Raw genomic sequence first — 14,313 nt, forward strand, 5'->3', positions numbered from 1 at the left:
CTCCGTCGGACCGTCACCGCTGCTTGGGATGCTCGCCGGTCATGCTGCGCCAGCCCGTGCTTTCTCCGTCTTGGTGAAACGCACCGCTTCTTTCACTAATCTTTCTCCCAAGTCGGTGAACACGATCAATGCACACATGCCATCTCAAGAGCACGCATCTCAGGAAAAGCAATCTGTCGCAGTGCATAATCAAATGTCGTTTCTTGCGCCACACCTTTGTAACCTTTTCTCATTTCAACTGTATCGTACTCCGAGCTCGTCATTCTAGTAGGATACTCCTGTCAAAATGCACACTCTTATCCAGAATAATCTGAGCTGTACTGGGAGACGGCCTCACCCAAATGAGTACTTACACACCCCGTTGTTCACTCGCACACCACGACTCAGGTAGGTAACTCGTTGTTGACTACAAGCACTCTCAGCTTTCACTCCATTGTCGAATTGAGCTGTCTGAAGGCAGGAACAATTCTAGTTTCCTGCGCGGCATGTCTGGAGAGCCTTCATCTTCGCACTCCGACCGCATCGCGGCATTTCGGCGATCCTATCAAAAGGCACAGTGTTATACAAACTGATGTAAGCTATGCTGAGAGACTAGCTCGTCTAGCCGATTCCTTAAATGTCTTGCATCCGCTGGCGACCCAGGTAAGTGACGCGTGACTATCTATCAGCTCTCCCAGATCACAACCGCTTCCTCGACCTGATCTGTCAAAAGGCAAGCACAAAAGTGCATCCGGGAGACTCCTCGAGGGGAGCCTGTTTTCTCTCTTTTGCTTCTTCACTTGAGCCCTCGCTCTTGTACTTCACCTTCAGTGAATATCACTTCCATTCCCGTTCACAGTCATTCAATCATCCATACCTTGTTATACCTTCTTGCTCCCTATCTTCTCTACCCACTTCTTCTTGCACCACTCCATCTACACACTACTCACCTACAACATTCTATCATGGCTACCTCTAACATTATTGAGACCACATGCGTCGTTGTCTACAAGGAAGAACTATGGCCTGTCTTCGTATTCCCCGACCACTCTGTGCCCAATGGACTGATCGGCAAGAAACCCGACAAAACAGCCCTTCCAGTCTTCTTCCTCGTGCGCAACGTCTTCCTTTGGGTACAACCATCCGAGCTGCTCGAGTGGGAGCCCACTGCTGATTACGCCCCATCTGTCCCCAATGGTACCGATCTTGAAGCGCAACGCCAAAAGGCACACAGAGAGGCACTAGACTGTCACGACATGAACTACTACCACATGCTTGCCTCGAGACTGCAGAAGGAAAGCGAGAAAGTGAAGCAGGGGGACGCCATCATCTTGACCGACAGCGACGACAGTGACGATATTGACGACAGCGATGCCGGACTCCCCGCTACTGCCGTTTCCAGAAAGCGCGGTCACTCTATAGCCTTTAAACGCCCTGGTTTACCATCTCCCAGCCCGACTCCCAAGCACAAAAAGGCGCCAAAGAAGCCGGCTCCCTCGACACCATTCAGAGAAGACGACAGCGATGATGACATTCCAAGCTCTGCCTTATACACATCCACGCCCAGCAAGAAGCCAACCGCCAAACCAGGCACCTCGAAATGGAAGCCAAGCGGCAAGTTGCCAAAGATAGCGGCGGATGACTATGTTACCAGAAAGCAACTCGAGCTACTCATGACGAAGAAGGGCGATGGCAAGACATCACCTGAAAAGACCAAGGTTCTAGAGCCCGTCAAAGAGCAGGTACTCCAGCCCTGATCTTGATTATCACATGCTAATACGACATACAGTCCTCTCAAGGTTAATGTCTACGTCGGTAACGAGGAAAAGCTCTTTATCCTCGACCGCACCCTCATCCAGAAGCACCCTTCGTTCCTGAAGCAAATCACCGGCGACAACAAGAATGGCTTCGAAATCCGCAACAAAACCTTCGAGAAGTTCAAGCCAGACCTGTTCGAATCTCTGATCACATGGCTCAAGACTGGCGACTACAAGCCTCGCTTGATCGACGACAAGCACCCTCACCTCGAAAAAGTCAAGAGTGTCGCTCAATTCGAAGAAGCCGCCGAGAGAGCTAGCATTCTCTGGAACGCTGCCCACAAACTTCAGTTGACCACTCTACAAGACCTCATCTACCGTAAAATCGAGGTTCAAAGTCCCTTGGACACAGGTTCTCTGCTTATGCTCACCCGTATGGTCTTCTGGAACACGGCCGCCGGAACCGAGATTGATGGCAAAATGCGTGAGATGCTCAAGCACGAGATTGCTACCCGCTTGTTCGAGACCATCGAGGAGGAACCTCTGCTATTCACTCGCGTCATGAAGTCTGATGCTGAGTTGGCTCACCACATCTTTGCGTACCAAGCCGAGAATCCATGGATAGAGCCCGAGGAGAGTTACATCGAGGATGACGAGGACGAGGACGAGGACGACGAGGACGATGAATGAAAGCACAAGCTCCGAGCAGTCTCGTTCGGGGATCAGATGGGCCGAGTCGAGCACCGGGTCCATACTGAGAAGACCACAGGCGATGAGCTAGACAGCATAACCGGTACCAATGATTCTGGAAGCTGCTGGCTCTCCTGAGATGGTATCAGCGAGTTACAATTTAATTCTGCCTTTTTACAGACCTACTTTTGTGCAGTTGACAGAGCTGGAGCGATAGCAGTACATCGCCATCTCCCATGGCATCACAGGCCAGCGAGAAATTACTGTGCCATTTGACAGCCCTGTTTTGAAGTGATCGGGCGAGCTAGGAGTACTGCTCATGGTCCTCTCTCCCTCGAGCGTGACACTTAGGCAAAAATCACCCTGCATTTTTACAGCTCTGCTTTTGTCTAGTCTACCAAGCTGGGGGTACAGCTCTCAGACCTCTCCCTCAAGCAGAGCGCTAGAACGACAAATAACTTTGCATTTCCACAGTCGTCTTCTTTGCCCGTCATGGCAGCTGGAGTAGAGAAAAATGATCGACACAAGCTCGGATGTGATCGCTCCGGCGTGCCTGTCGATGAGCGGTTCTTCTTTTACACAGCCACGACCATCAACGGGCATGCACGATGACACGCATCCTTCTCTTTGACGAAAAGTAAACATTACGATTTCTCGACCAATCGGCAGACGCGAGGGAGGGCTATACGAAGAATTGACATATACGGAAAGAGAATCCCTCGAGACTTTCAGCCATGCGGTGGTCTCATGGGTACGGGCGGCTAGAGACACCTGAATGGAACGCATGCTTTTGACCAAGCCAAAGGAACGTTTGTCAAAGCTGTTGATGTTGGGGAGGTGTTACTTTTTATAGACGCGCCGGGTCCTGGAAGTTGGGGCACTTTTTGAAGCCGCTATCAAGCACATGGGGTTTTCTTATCGGGCACATCTCTGTCTGTATGCTGTGCTAGACATGTCTGACCGCTGCAGGTACAACACATGCAAGGTTCTCGAGCATGAGACTCGAGTACGACCGCGACATCTAGCGATGAAGCGTGTACAGTAGTGATACGGCGACAGCATCAGGAAACAAATGGCAGGCATTCGGCTGGCGTCGGATAGAAAAGCAGACTGCGGCTGATATCAGGTGGAACCGCGCGTCAAGCAGAAACGACGAGGACAAGAAAAAGGTTCGAGTTTCGTCATGGGTCGTGGAGAGAAGGGTCTCGTAGATCTGGAACGAATGATGACCTTGCTGGTGGCCCTGTTGCCTTGGGCATGTGCTTCTTGTCTCCTGTACCAAACTTTACTCTGTTACACGCACACACACAGCTCAGGTGTAAATTGTTGAGTGTCAGAATTTCTTTGTCCTACTCGAACAAGGATTGTCTCGACAGACACATTCAATCGTTTCAGACTCCCCGCGGCCTTAAGCTACCAATAGGTCCGCCCCTCTATTGTCGCTCCAACTTCTCTTGCATACACTCGCTATTGTTTTGATGCTGCAAGCCACCTGCGCCTGATCATCAGCGCACATCATTTCTTGAACATTTCACACAGCACATTCGCCGGCCATGGACGTGCCGACACGGACAATCGACCTGCTCGCTCGGCAAAAGACGCAAAGCAGTCTTGACGCCTTTGTTTCGCTGCTATCAAATCCCTTCGCACAGTCGGCAAGTTTCCGATGCCCGAATGAGCATTCAGCCAAGCGTAGCTAACGTTCTGCACAGATCGAGAAGAACGCTTTCTGGTCCGCCTTGGGTACTTCAATCGGAGGCTCTGCCTTGATTGCCTGTCTTTTCTGTTTCGCTCGCCCATACAACAGCGTCGTCTACGCTCCTCGCTCCCGCCATGCGGATGTCAAACACGCCCCACCGCCGGTCGGTAAGGGTGTACTCGACTGGGTCTCGCCTGTTATCAAGACAAAAGAGCAGGAGTTGGTCGAAAAGGTCGGCCTCGACGCCACCATCTTTCTGCGTTTCGCAAACATGTGTAGAAACATCTTCACCTGCATCACCATCGTGGGCCTTGCTATTCTTGTCCCCATCAACCTATACGAGCACCGCAGCTCCAATGCCAGCACAGACGCAAAGAACTTCTTCATCCAGTTGACGTCACAGGGTGTCCAAGGCCGTTATCTTTGGGGCTACGTCCTACTGGCCTGGTTGGCAAACTTGTGTATCGCTTTCTTTCTCTGGCGCAACTACAAGAGTGTCGCTAGATTGCGCAGAGCTTACTTCGACAGTCCGGATTATCAAAAGAGCTTGCACTCCCGAACTCTGCTCGTGACCGAAATTCCAAGAGGCCTTCGAACCGATGAAGGTCTTGTCAGGATTGTCACCGAAGCAAAGGACACCGGCTCGAACCCACGTACCGCCATCGCACGCAACGTCAAAGATCTGCCCGATCTCATCGAGGAGCACAACGAGACGGTCAGGAATCTCGAGCAAGTACTCGCCAAGTATTTGTCAAACCCCATCAAACTGCCAGCAAAACGACCTACGTGCTCTGTCAACAAATCAGACCAGACTTATCGCAAGGGCCAAAAAGTTGACGCTATCGAGTATCTGACTGCACGCATCAGAGAGCTCGAGCTACAAATCAAGGAAGTCAGAGAATCCATTGATAAGAGAAATGCCATGTCATACGGGTTCGCTAGTTATGAGTCTATCGCCGATGCTCATACTGTCGCATACAAGACACGCAAGAAGGGCCCACAAAAAACATCAATCCGTTTGGCTCCCAGGCCCCACGATATTATCTGGAAGAACTTGCCCATGACGAGTAAACAGAGAGGTTGGCAGACTTTTATTAACAACATCTGGGTCGCTGTCCTCACCGTCGTCTGGATTGCACCCAACGCTCTCATCGCCATTTTCCTGTCTAACTTGTCAAATTTAGCCCTTGTCTGGCCGGCTTTTGCGACACAACTAGCTAAAAATCCGAAAACATGGTCTGTCGTGCAGGGTGTGGCAGCGCCCGCTCTCACCTCTCTGTTCTACTATTTTCTGCCTGCCATCTTCAGAAGACTTAGCAACAGCGCAGGCGATCTGTCAAAGACTAGCAGAGAACGCCACGTCATGCACAAGCTTTACACTTTCTTCGTTTTTAACAATTTGTTCCTATTTTCGCTGTTCGCTGCCATCTGGGGTTACATTGCTGCCGTCATCAGCAGGAGCCATGAAGAGGACGCCTGGTCAGCTATCAAGGAGGGTCAACTATTGCAAAAGGGAATTAGAGCACTCAACTCTGTCTCGACATATTGGATTACATGGTTGCTACAACGTAACCTCGGAGCAGCCGTCGATCTATCACAGTTTGTCAACCTGGCCTGGGGATCGTTCTCGCGCCACTTTCTCAACCCCACTCCTCGCGAGATGATCGAGCTGAGTGCACCGCCGAAATTCGATTATGCTGGATACTACAACTACTTCCTGTTCTATTCGACGGTTGCACTGTGCTTCGCCTATGTACAGCCATTGGTTCTGCCTGTCGCGGCCTTTTACTTCTGGGTTGATTCTTACCTCAAGAAGTACTTGCTTTTGTATGTCTTCATAACCAAGACTGAATCTGGAGGACAGTTCTGGAAGGTCCTGTTCAACCGATACATTTTCCTTACCATTCTGTCCGACGTTTTGGTAGGTTTAGTATGTGTCGGCAACACCACCTTTGGATACACCGAATGGCTGCCCAAGGTCTGCACTTTGGCCCCTCTGCCAATTTTCATGCTGGCCTTTAAGTGGTGGTGCGCTCATCACTTCGACGACAAACTGACTTTCTACACCACCGGATTGACGGCGGCGGATACCGAGAACCCAGCAGAGCTCAAGACCAGACGTACAGACCGTGTTGGCGTCCGCTTTGGTCACCCTGTGCTCTACAAGCCACTCATCACACCCATGGTCTCGGCCAAAGCGAGGCATTTGTTGCCAAGTATCTACTCTGGCCGTACGGCGGAAGTGGATGTGCCTCTGGCTGGCTACTCGGACGTGTACATGGATGCAATGTCGCATGAGGAACCCGGTAAAGTGGCTAAGGGTGAGGCAGCTGCACCCTTCGAATTCGTGTCAGAAAATCAGATGGACTTTGAGTTCTACAAGAACCGTCCCGAGTTCAGGGACGAAGCGGGAGGTGAAGGCGAACTCTATGGAAGACCTCAAGACATGGTTCGCAGAGGATCGCATGGAACGTTGATGACACAAGATGGCACAGTTGTAACCGACTACGACAGCCGCAGAGGATCGAGCGAGTCATCAGCCACGAGAAACGGTGATGAGGCGGGTACAACATATCCCAAGGGTTATCACCATGCGCCCTCGGCACTCCGCGACCAAAGTCCGGCTAGCAGCGTTCGCTCAATGGATATCGGTAATGCCGATCGATCACATCTTTTGTCAGGAGCAGCGGGTATGGGCAGCAGTGGAGTGCCAGCACCTACGCCCGGCGGCTACGGACCTTTACGACTAGGAGAAATCCACACGCCTGGAAGCGAGCAGGAAGACACGAGTTATGATTATTTCCGAAGAGGAAGGGGCCTCAACTGAGCACTGTAGGATAAAATTTGACGCATAGATTGGGTTGGGGATTTGCATGTAGAGAGAGACGACTCTAATGGTCAGGATCAATAGACATGATATATCACAAAGCTGTCCCGCGACAGGACTACTCTTGATCAGTTGCATCTTTGCTTTCACGTGTTGAGTCATGGTCAGCGTGATTTTAAGTGACATGTGCCTCCAGGCTTCATTCTTGAGCATGACCCTGTCGCGCGACCCCAGACTTTCGGGCAAACACAAGGACGTCAGTCGCGTCTTCCGAGCACCTTGATCTCTGAGCGGCCGTCCAAGATTATTATTGCGACTCTGTCGGCAGAGAAGGAGTTTGCTCAGTCGGGCATGTCCTTAACAATCCATGTCGCGCACACGGGCAACAGAGTCGTCGCCGAGCCGACAAAGGTCAACAGCCTCGATGGCCTCCGCGCCCACGTGCACCGCGCCGTCAACATAGCCCCGAACAAGCAGGTCTTCTTGACCAACAAGGGCAAGGCCGTGAGAGCGCAGACTCTGCTCACCGAGCCCGAAATCTACGTCTTTGACTCGACCTCCTTCTCACCAAACAACACCACCCTCTCCCTCATCCCGGACCCGGCTCCTCTCAAGCCCGACGCTCCTCCCGACTCGATCGCCAACCACGACCAGCTTCAGTCATGGAACGACCTGTTTCACCGTCGCCTCGAATGGGCGAGAGCCCTGCGTGCGCAATACGTAGACCGCATCGACAGCACCCAGCGCTATCAACAAGAGCAGGCCATCATCGAACAGAGCGTCAACGTAGCCGTCATGAGCCTGCAGCTTCACATTCGCTCCACCGAGCAGAAGTACCACCACGAGGAGGACTGGGTTGAGAACTTGCTCAAGCAACAAGAGGCCCACATCGACAACTGGGAGAGACACCTCGACCTCTTGCGCCATATCCCTGCCATGCCTCAATTCGCTCGCTACATCCAAGCCCAGAGTCCCGTCTCCCTACAAGACTCCGCAAACCACGACCGTGTCACTCTGCAACACTTTGTCCACCTTGACCACGTCAGATCCGCCGCCTCGTCTGCAACCAACATCATGACCACCTTTGCTCAGAGAGTCTATTCTATTCAGCAATCTCTACACTCTACCGCAAAGGACAGTGACTCTCTTCTCGCAGCCGTCCAAACCCTTCACACCAGTCGTCTTGACAACACTGATGAGCCAGCAAAGCTTCTAGACGAAGTCGATATCATCGTAAACAAAATGTCTAGTGACCTGGATCATGTGGCTTCCTTGCCTAAGAACGCCCAGAATGCAGCGCGCGCTTCCAAAATGGCCCTGTTGCATACACGGAACTATTTGCCTCATCTCGATGAGCTGTGTATCGACCTCAACTCTCTGGTCCATCAGACGATCCAAGAGCGTAACAATGCTGCTCAGAACTTCCTGCATCACATGCAGACTTTGTCAAGCATCGAGTCTCGCCTAGCTCAGGTCCACTCGAGTCTCAAAACTCTAAACATGTCGCAGAGCGATGAGCAAGTCTTTGACACTCTCAACGTCTTGTCCAAGCTTCCCTTTGTCTATGGAGCTCTCATGATCGAAGCCGTGCGTCGTCGTGAATGGGCTGTCAAGATGAAATCTGACTCTGCCACTCTCGCCGAAGAGATGGCTACCTATCAGGAAGAGGAAGAACGCCGTCGCTCCAAATGGCTGAAGTCTGTTGATGATGTTGTCAAGGCTGAAGTCTTTGAGGGGAAGCCTCTCAGCGTAGAAGTGAATCTCCAGGCAGATGACCTTGAATGGCCTATCGTGCAGAGACAAACTTTGCAAGAATACATCCAGATCCTGACCGAGCTTGAATTGCCTGTCGATATCATACAGCCACTGTCAGTCGCCATCAAAGATCTCGACCGACCAACAAAAAAGCAAATCAAGCATGCAAAGACGTTCAAGAACGGGAGCATGCACGAAGCTGCTTTCGGAACCACATCTCTCATGCTCCGTGGGGAGGACGAGTACAAGGTCCTCAGAGAGGCGAACCTCAAACTTGAAGAAGAGCTCAAAGGTCAAAAAAGTCGAGTTCGAAGACTGGAAGATATCCTCCACCGCCATGCTCACATGAACCGCGCTACCTCGGGCGATAGTTTCAGGCCCTCGATCGAACTGGTTTCTGACATGGTTACCCCGACTCCACCATCACCGAGGCCCACAGAAGAATTCGTGAGGCAGACTGTCGGCTCTAGACATCCATCATCTAGTCTCGCCACTGAAGAAGGTAAACTCGCAAACCGTATTGTTTCACTGGAAGCCGAACTGCATACTATGAAGGAGTTTTCTCTCAACCTCGAGAAAGATGCCGAGACCAGGAAGCAGAAAGAAGCAGATGGTCAGCGCGAAATCGAAGAAGCCGTTTCCACGAAGAAGGATATCATGCAAAACATGGAAGCGCAGCAAAGAGAGTTTGCAGATGAGCGTAGAGTCTTGGAACAAGACCTAGATCAAGCGCGACATCGCATCGAAGAGCTTGAAGATGAAATCGACAGGCTACTAGGCAGTCGTGATCAGGAAGTTTCTGGTATCGACGCAAGAGCCAAGACACTCGAAGCCGAGATCGAACACATGAGGCAATCTGCTGAAGAAGCAGAGTTGAGGCATCAGAACGATCTCCGAGACGTTCAGTCGTCGTACAAAACACAGCACGACGAGAACCAACGCTTGAAAGAAGAACTTCGAACACTTAGAGAAAGTCAAGAAGAACAAGAACAGCACGACTCGGATCACGTTCGAGCTCTTCAAACGACACACAAGCACCTCTCACCTGCCAATTCACCACCCGAAAAGTATGCGGATCTGGTTTTCGCATTGGAAACTCTGGCACAGAAGTCTACAGACCATGTCAAAGAGCTGAGCGATGCCATCGCACTTGCAAGATCAGAGTCAGAGTCTCTTCGATCCCAAAGTAAGATTCAGAGAGTCGAGCTCAAGTCAGCAAAAGCCAAGCAGGCTGTGACCGAGGCTGAACTCATTCGTTTGCAAGATGAAATGGAGGCAGAAAAGGCGCATGCCGAATCATTGGCAACCTGCCTTGAAGACGAACGTGAGCAGCTGCGTAAGCTTCGCTCCAAATTCGCTGATGGAGAGACTGGCTCAGATGTGCTTCGTCAGCGTGTCTCGGAGGAGGAAGGTAGAGTCATTCAACTCTCAGAAAGGCTCTCGGACGCTCAGGCTCATGCGGCCAGTCTCGATGTTGAGATTATGCGAGTGCAGAAACAGCTCAATGAGGCGACGTCCACAGCTGCCTCTGTCGAAGAACAATTCAGACAACGTGGTGTTCGTGCAAAGGAGATCGCACAGCGTCTGTATGCTCAGAACACACGACTCTTACGACTGCTCGAAGCTCTTGGCTTTGTCGTTGCTCACAAAGATGGCAACATGATTATAGAGCGAGCTTCGAAGGTCACCGCAAGTACTACATTCGACCCGACCTCGAGTCTGACCCGTGCGATCTCCATGTCCTCACCTCCTCCGACACGTAAATCGTCAGCCATCCCTGATGACACTTCGTCCTTGACCTTCTTGCACTGGACCGAAGCCAGCAATGCGACAGAGGAAGAAGTACAATTCGCTGACTACATGGACCACATCTCTCTATTCAGCACCGACATCTTCAGTGAGGCCATCAGCAAGCGTCTGCGAGACTTCGAATACACTGCTCGTAAATGGCAGAAAGAGGCGCGCGGACACAAGGAGAAGAATACACGCCTGCAAGCCGAGTCTTCTGCCAAGATTGCTGTTAGAGATTTTAAGGAGGGTGATCTAGCATTGTTCTTGCCGACTAAAGGCCAGCGAACAGGCGCATGGGCCGCATTCAACATCAATGCACCACACCACTTCCTGCGGGAACGTGAGGGCATGGTCCTGAATCGCCGTGAATGGCTCGTCGCAAGGATATCGAAGATTGAGGAGCGCGTTGTAGACTTGTCAAAACCTTCTGCATCCTTTGACGGACGCAGCATCGGCTCTACAAGTGTAGACGCCGCGTCTCTAGATGAGATGAACGACAATCCATTCGATCTCTCTGATGGTCTGACATGGTACCTTGTCCATGCATCCGAAGACAAGCCCGGCGCTCCTAGCACACCAGGTTTAGGCAAAAGCACCGTAGCTAGCTCATCCGTCGACGCCAAAGGCAGTATACGCATGAAACAGCAAAGCAATCTAAGCGAAGCAGCAAAGACACTTAACAAGAGTCTAGACAGCCGACGCAGCAGCTCAAACTCCAAGAAAGGGCTCACGGCAGGTTTCTTGGGCGAATCGGTCAGGAGGGGTGATAGTGGAAACAATGTCATAGATGAGAGCCTGAGAAGGAAGGCTAGTGAGAGGGGGTTGGGTATCGACTCTTCAGCCGCCACGGCTGCTACATCTCCACAATTGGAGTCGACGTCTCAGCAGCAGCAGCAGCAAGCTCAGGTGCGCAAAGATCTTCTGTGGGGTCCTTGACGACCTTTTTACACTTCACCAATCATTTTTATGCACAATTATCACCATATCGTTACTCCTTCATATCCGCTCTCGCCTTCATTTCGCGTCTGCTTTCATGTGATCCTGTGCTGACATGCTCTTGTCCAGCCCCTTTCAATCTCACAATCCCAACGTATGCCACCACCCTCGGCGACTATGACCGCAGATACTCATCCCTTTCGCTCACTGAGTCCATCCAAAAGCATTCGCTCTCTAGCTCAACATCTTCAAAATCCTCCTCGCTCAGTGTCACCCACTAAAGGCTCGCCTTCGAAAGTCAGAGCTGGGACGTCACCAAGGAAGACTAGATCTGATGGTGTCGGAGAAGAAAGGCGAGGAAGCGTGGATAAGAAACCGGGATTGTGGAATTTGTTTAATGCAGAGTATGAGATCTGAGAGAGGAAGGGGAATTGAGTAGCAGGATTGAGGAAGGAAGGTGGGGGGGGAGTGTAGGACAGTTGTTGCCCTAATGAATACATGTCTTCTCCTAGGTTCTTGCCATCGTTGGCTCGCGAGATGTGATGAAATGACGTTCGCAGTCAATGAGATCAATGACCAAACAATCTGCAGAACAGTGTACGCCAACGACACCGTCAGAACAAGCATCACAAACCGTCGTGAATGAGAAGCGGGTTGTTCTGATCGACAAGTCTCGAACAACTTGCAAAAGGACGCTCGGTGGAACCAACGCATCGACCTACTCTTAGACTCGACGTAACAAGTTCTGCAACATCTTTCGGACAGCGCTCTTGCGATCGACATGGCGAACAAGCAAGCCCTTGATCTGATGAACCATCTTATTGACATCTCCGATGCATTTATCAAGCTCATTATTTTCCTCCTCGATATTTTCCACCAGACTGCGAACACGAGCGCTGAAATCGGCAAGTTTGGTTTGTTGGTGTGAGAGCTCGTCATTGTGGCTGTTGTCGAATTTGTCGATGTCAACGTCTTCTTTTGCGGCAAGAGCGATCATGAGATGATTGACGGCCAGACGGAGTTCAAGAGCGATATCTAGACCCGAGTTGGCGTGCTTTTTGACCAGGACTTCGCATTCTCGAATGTCGGCTTGGTTTGTGTTGAGGAGTTCTCGAATGGCGAGTCTTGTTTCGTCAATCTGGTGTTTGATGGCGGTTTGTTGATCGATGACTTGCTCTTGGAGTATTTGGACGGTCTCGGAAGAATGACTGAGTTCTTGAAGTATGGTAATGAAGGTGTAAAGGGGCGACATTGAGATGTGAAGTTGGATGGTCAAGAATTGGGTTTTGTCCAGAGCGTGTCTTAGACCAGTGACTATGGTCCACTTCTGACGTTGTAAGTCGGCGACAAGATATTGTACGTATGCTCGTTCGTAATCGCTGAACGATCCGTATGTTTCAATTTCGTTGAGTGTTGTTGCGGGCGTTGATGTGAGTGAGGTCTCAAACCGCGAGCTGACAGAGGATGTCTCGGACTCTGGTTTTTGTCGTTCATCTGACTCTGGAGTCTGTCGATCGTCGGAGTCCTCAACAAGGAAGATGGTATTGGAAGGGTATTGATCGAGCATGACGATAGTTTCTTCCAGGGCTGCCTCGTGGATGGTGTTTAGTACGCTGTGATTTAATCGCAAGTGACGAGGCTTTGTCGGACTGGGAATTGGCGGAAGCAATCTCTGTTGCGGATGAGCTGTCTTGTGTTCGACAAAGATTGGGATACGCTGGATTTGTGTAAGTGAAGATCAGACGAGTGAATTTGCGTCAGAGTCACTTACACTGGCATGTCGAGTGTTTGGCACAGCCGCCATTCTGGCTGTGCTTGCGATTTTTGATAGTGATGGGACTCGTGCCACCGCGAGAAGCTGTAGGATTTATGATATTTATCTTGATGAATTGCTCTGGCAGTCTCAAATGACAGCAAAGGCGTTTTGGCTGTTGACGTGGTTTTGGTTGTTGACTTGGCGAGAGGAGGGTTGATCAGAAAGACGTGTCATGCTTTGTTGACATATATAAGAAAACACGAAACACGAAAAGATCCAGTTACCTCCGCAACCAGAGACTGGAGAATTCGGGAGCATCGTCTCCCTCATGCGGCATCTTCGAAGATGAGTCAGGTCGAATGTTTCGGAAGTGTGATACTGATTAGATTGGACGATTGCACGCCTGTTGCTGTGCGTACGCTCTGATCTGATATATATGCAACAGAGATCCATGGAGTTACGCGTCACCATTTGGGAGACAGAGTAATTGAACGAAAAGTGAGAACAGGAATAATTATGATGTACACAAAGAAAAGCTGCAAACAAAATAGTCTTACAACTGTCGTCCTTTGGCTCGAGAAGTTCTGCAAGATCGCAGCAGTGATCTTTCTGTTCTGAGGCCTGTCGCCTGATGGTTTCGATCTCGTAGACAAGTACGAAGTCAACCATATCCACAAGCACAACGCGCCCAGTGACTAACTCCCTGCCGCTCATACACCTTTTGCAGCCCTTAGCGGAAGCAGGGAAGCTTACACACCATACCCATGCTGCTAGACTCCTTCTGTAAGCTCTCAGCGATGGTAGTCCTGATTTCTAGGGTTTGTTCGTCTACTGCGTTCCTGTGCTTGACCAGAATGTCTTCTAGGTCTTTGAGAGTGTTGATCAGGGTGACCAGGGAGGCAATCAAGGCAACAAGGACCTCGGTCCCTTGGACGATGCCACGGTCACCGCGTGACTCTGCAGTCCTTCCAGGATAATTTCCATCCGTCGCACATCTAGGGCTGATCTCCATTTCAATGACAGGTTCTGCGTTAGGCTTGGTGTTCCCCTTCGATAAAGGATCGAGACTTAGTCACCAACGTGTTTTTCGTCTTGAGGATGAATTGGCTGGCGCTGGCGAGTT

At 50.9% G+C, this 14,313-nt stretch overlaps 6 protein-coding genes across 6 annotated transcripts; 3 read left to right on the top strand and 3 right to left on the bottom strand.

Moving 5' to 3' along the window:
* The first annotated feature begins 499 nt into the window (after nucleotides 1-499).
* Nucleotides 500-2,009, top strand: AUEXF2481DRAFT_586387 (uncharacterized protein). Its single transcript, XM_013490573.1, has one exon. The coding sequence runs from the start codon at nucleotides 945-947 to the stop codon at nucleotides 1,734-1,736; it is 792 nt and encodes a 263-aa protein (XP_013346027.1). The 5' UTR covers nucleotides 500-944; the 3' UTR covers nucleotides 1,737-2,009.
* AUEXF2481DRAFT_586244 (uncharacterized protein) lies at nucleotides 1,917-2,690 on the bottom strand. The gene is made up of 3 exons (XM_013490574.1): nucleotides 2,609-2,690; nucleotides 2,340-2,560; nucleotides 1,917-2,282 (listed from the first exon to the last, which is right to left on the bottom strand). Exons 2-3 carry the CDS (start codon nucleotides 2,487-2,489, stop codon nucleotides 2,097-2,099), a joined length of 336 nt encoding a protein of 111 aa, XP_013346028.1. The 5' UTR covers nucleotides 2,490-2,560; nucleotides 2,609-2,690; the 3' UTR covers nucleotides 1,917-2,096.
* Nucleotides 2,691-3,596: 906 nt separating this feature from the next.
* Nucleotides 3,597-7,112, top strand: AUEXF2481DRAFT_585763 (uncharacterized protein). Its single transcript, XM_013490575.1, has 2 exons — nucleotides 3,597-4,081; nucleotides 4,139-7,112. Exons 1-2 carry the CDS (start codon nucleotides 3,980-3,982, stop codon nucleotides 6,950-6,952), a joined length of 2,916 nt encoding a protein of 971 aa, XP_013346029.1. The 5' UTR covers nucleotides 3,597-3,979; the 3' UTR covers nucleotides 6,953-7,112.
* A 191-nt stretch (nucleotides 7,113-7,303) lies between these two features.
* On the top strand, nucleotides 7,304-11,434 carry AUEXF2481DRAFT_3106 (uncharacterized protein; the record flags this gene model as incomplete). Its single annotated transcript, XM_013490205.1, has 1 exon — nucleotides 7,304-11,434. One exon carries the CDS (start codon nucleotides 7,304-7,306, stop codon nucleotides 11,432-11,434), a length of 4,131 nt encoding a protein of 1,376 aa, XP_013345659.1.
* Nucleotides 11,435-12,158: 724 nt separating this feature from the next.
* Nucleotides 12,159-13,238, bottom strand: AUEXF2481DRAFT_27538 (uncharacterized protein; the record flags this gene model as incomplete). The annotated part of the gene is made up of 2 exons (XM_013490313.1): nucleotides 12,159-13,151; nucleotides 13,206-13,238. 2 exons carry the CDS (start codon nucleotides 13,236-13,238, stop codon nucleotides 12,159-12,161), a joined length of 1,026 nt encoding a protein of 341 aa, XP_013345767.1.
* Nucleotides 13,170-14,055, bottom strand: AUEXF2481DRAFT_586112 (uncharacterized protein). Its single transcript, XM_013490576.1, has one exon. It carries the CDS (start codon nucleotides 13,902-13,904, stop codon nucleotides 13,338-13,340), a length of 567 nt encoding a protein of 188 aa, XP_013346030.1. The 5' UTR covers nucleotides 13,905-14,055; the 3' UTR covers nucleotides 13,170-13,337.
* Between the last annotated feature and the right edge of the window lie 258 nt (nucleotides 14,056-14,313).

The sequence above is a fragment of the Aureobasidium subglaciale genome (genome assembly GCF_000721755.1).
Source record: "Aureobasidium subglaciale EXF-2481 unplaced genomic scaffold scaffold_5, whole genome shotgun sequence".
NCBI lineage: Eukaryota > Fungi > Ascomycota > Dothideomycetes > Dothideales > Saccotheciaceae > Aureobasidium > Aureobasidium subglaciale.

What these genes read in the sequence shown, in the direction of transcription:
- AUEXF2481DRAFT_586387 (XM_013490573.1), top strand. Translation starts at nt 945, where the DNA reads ATGGCTACCTCTAACATTATTGAGACCACATGCGTCGTTGTCTACAAG.
- AUEXF2481DRAFT_586112 (XM_013490576.1), bottom strand. Translation starts at nt 13,904, where the DNA reads ATGAGCGGCAGGGAGTTAGTCACTGGGCGCGTTGTGCTTGTGGATATG.
- AUEXF2481DRAFT_586244 (XM_013490574.1), bottom strand. Translation starts at nt 2,489, where the DNA reads ATGGACCCGGTGCTCGACTCGGCCCATCTGATCCCCGAACGAGACTGC. An exon ending in ATCCATGGATTCTCGGCTTG is followed by an intron (nt 2,283 to 2,339) that starts GTACGCAAAGAT and finishes GCGAGTGAATAG; the next exon opens with CAGAGGTTCCTCCTCGATGG.
- AUEXF2481DRAFT_585763 (XM_013490575.1), top strand. Translation starts at nt 3,980, where the DNA reads ATGGACGTGCCGACACGGACAATCGACCTGCTCGCTCGGCAAAAGACG. An exon ending in CAAATCCCTTCGCACAGTCG is followed by an intron (nt 4,082 to 4,138) that starts GCAAGTTTCCGA and finishes CGTTCTGCACAG; the next exon opens with ATCGAGAAGAACGCTTTCTG.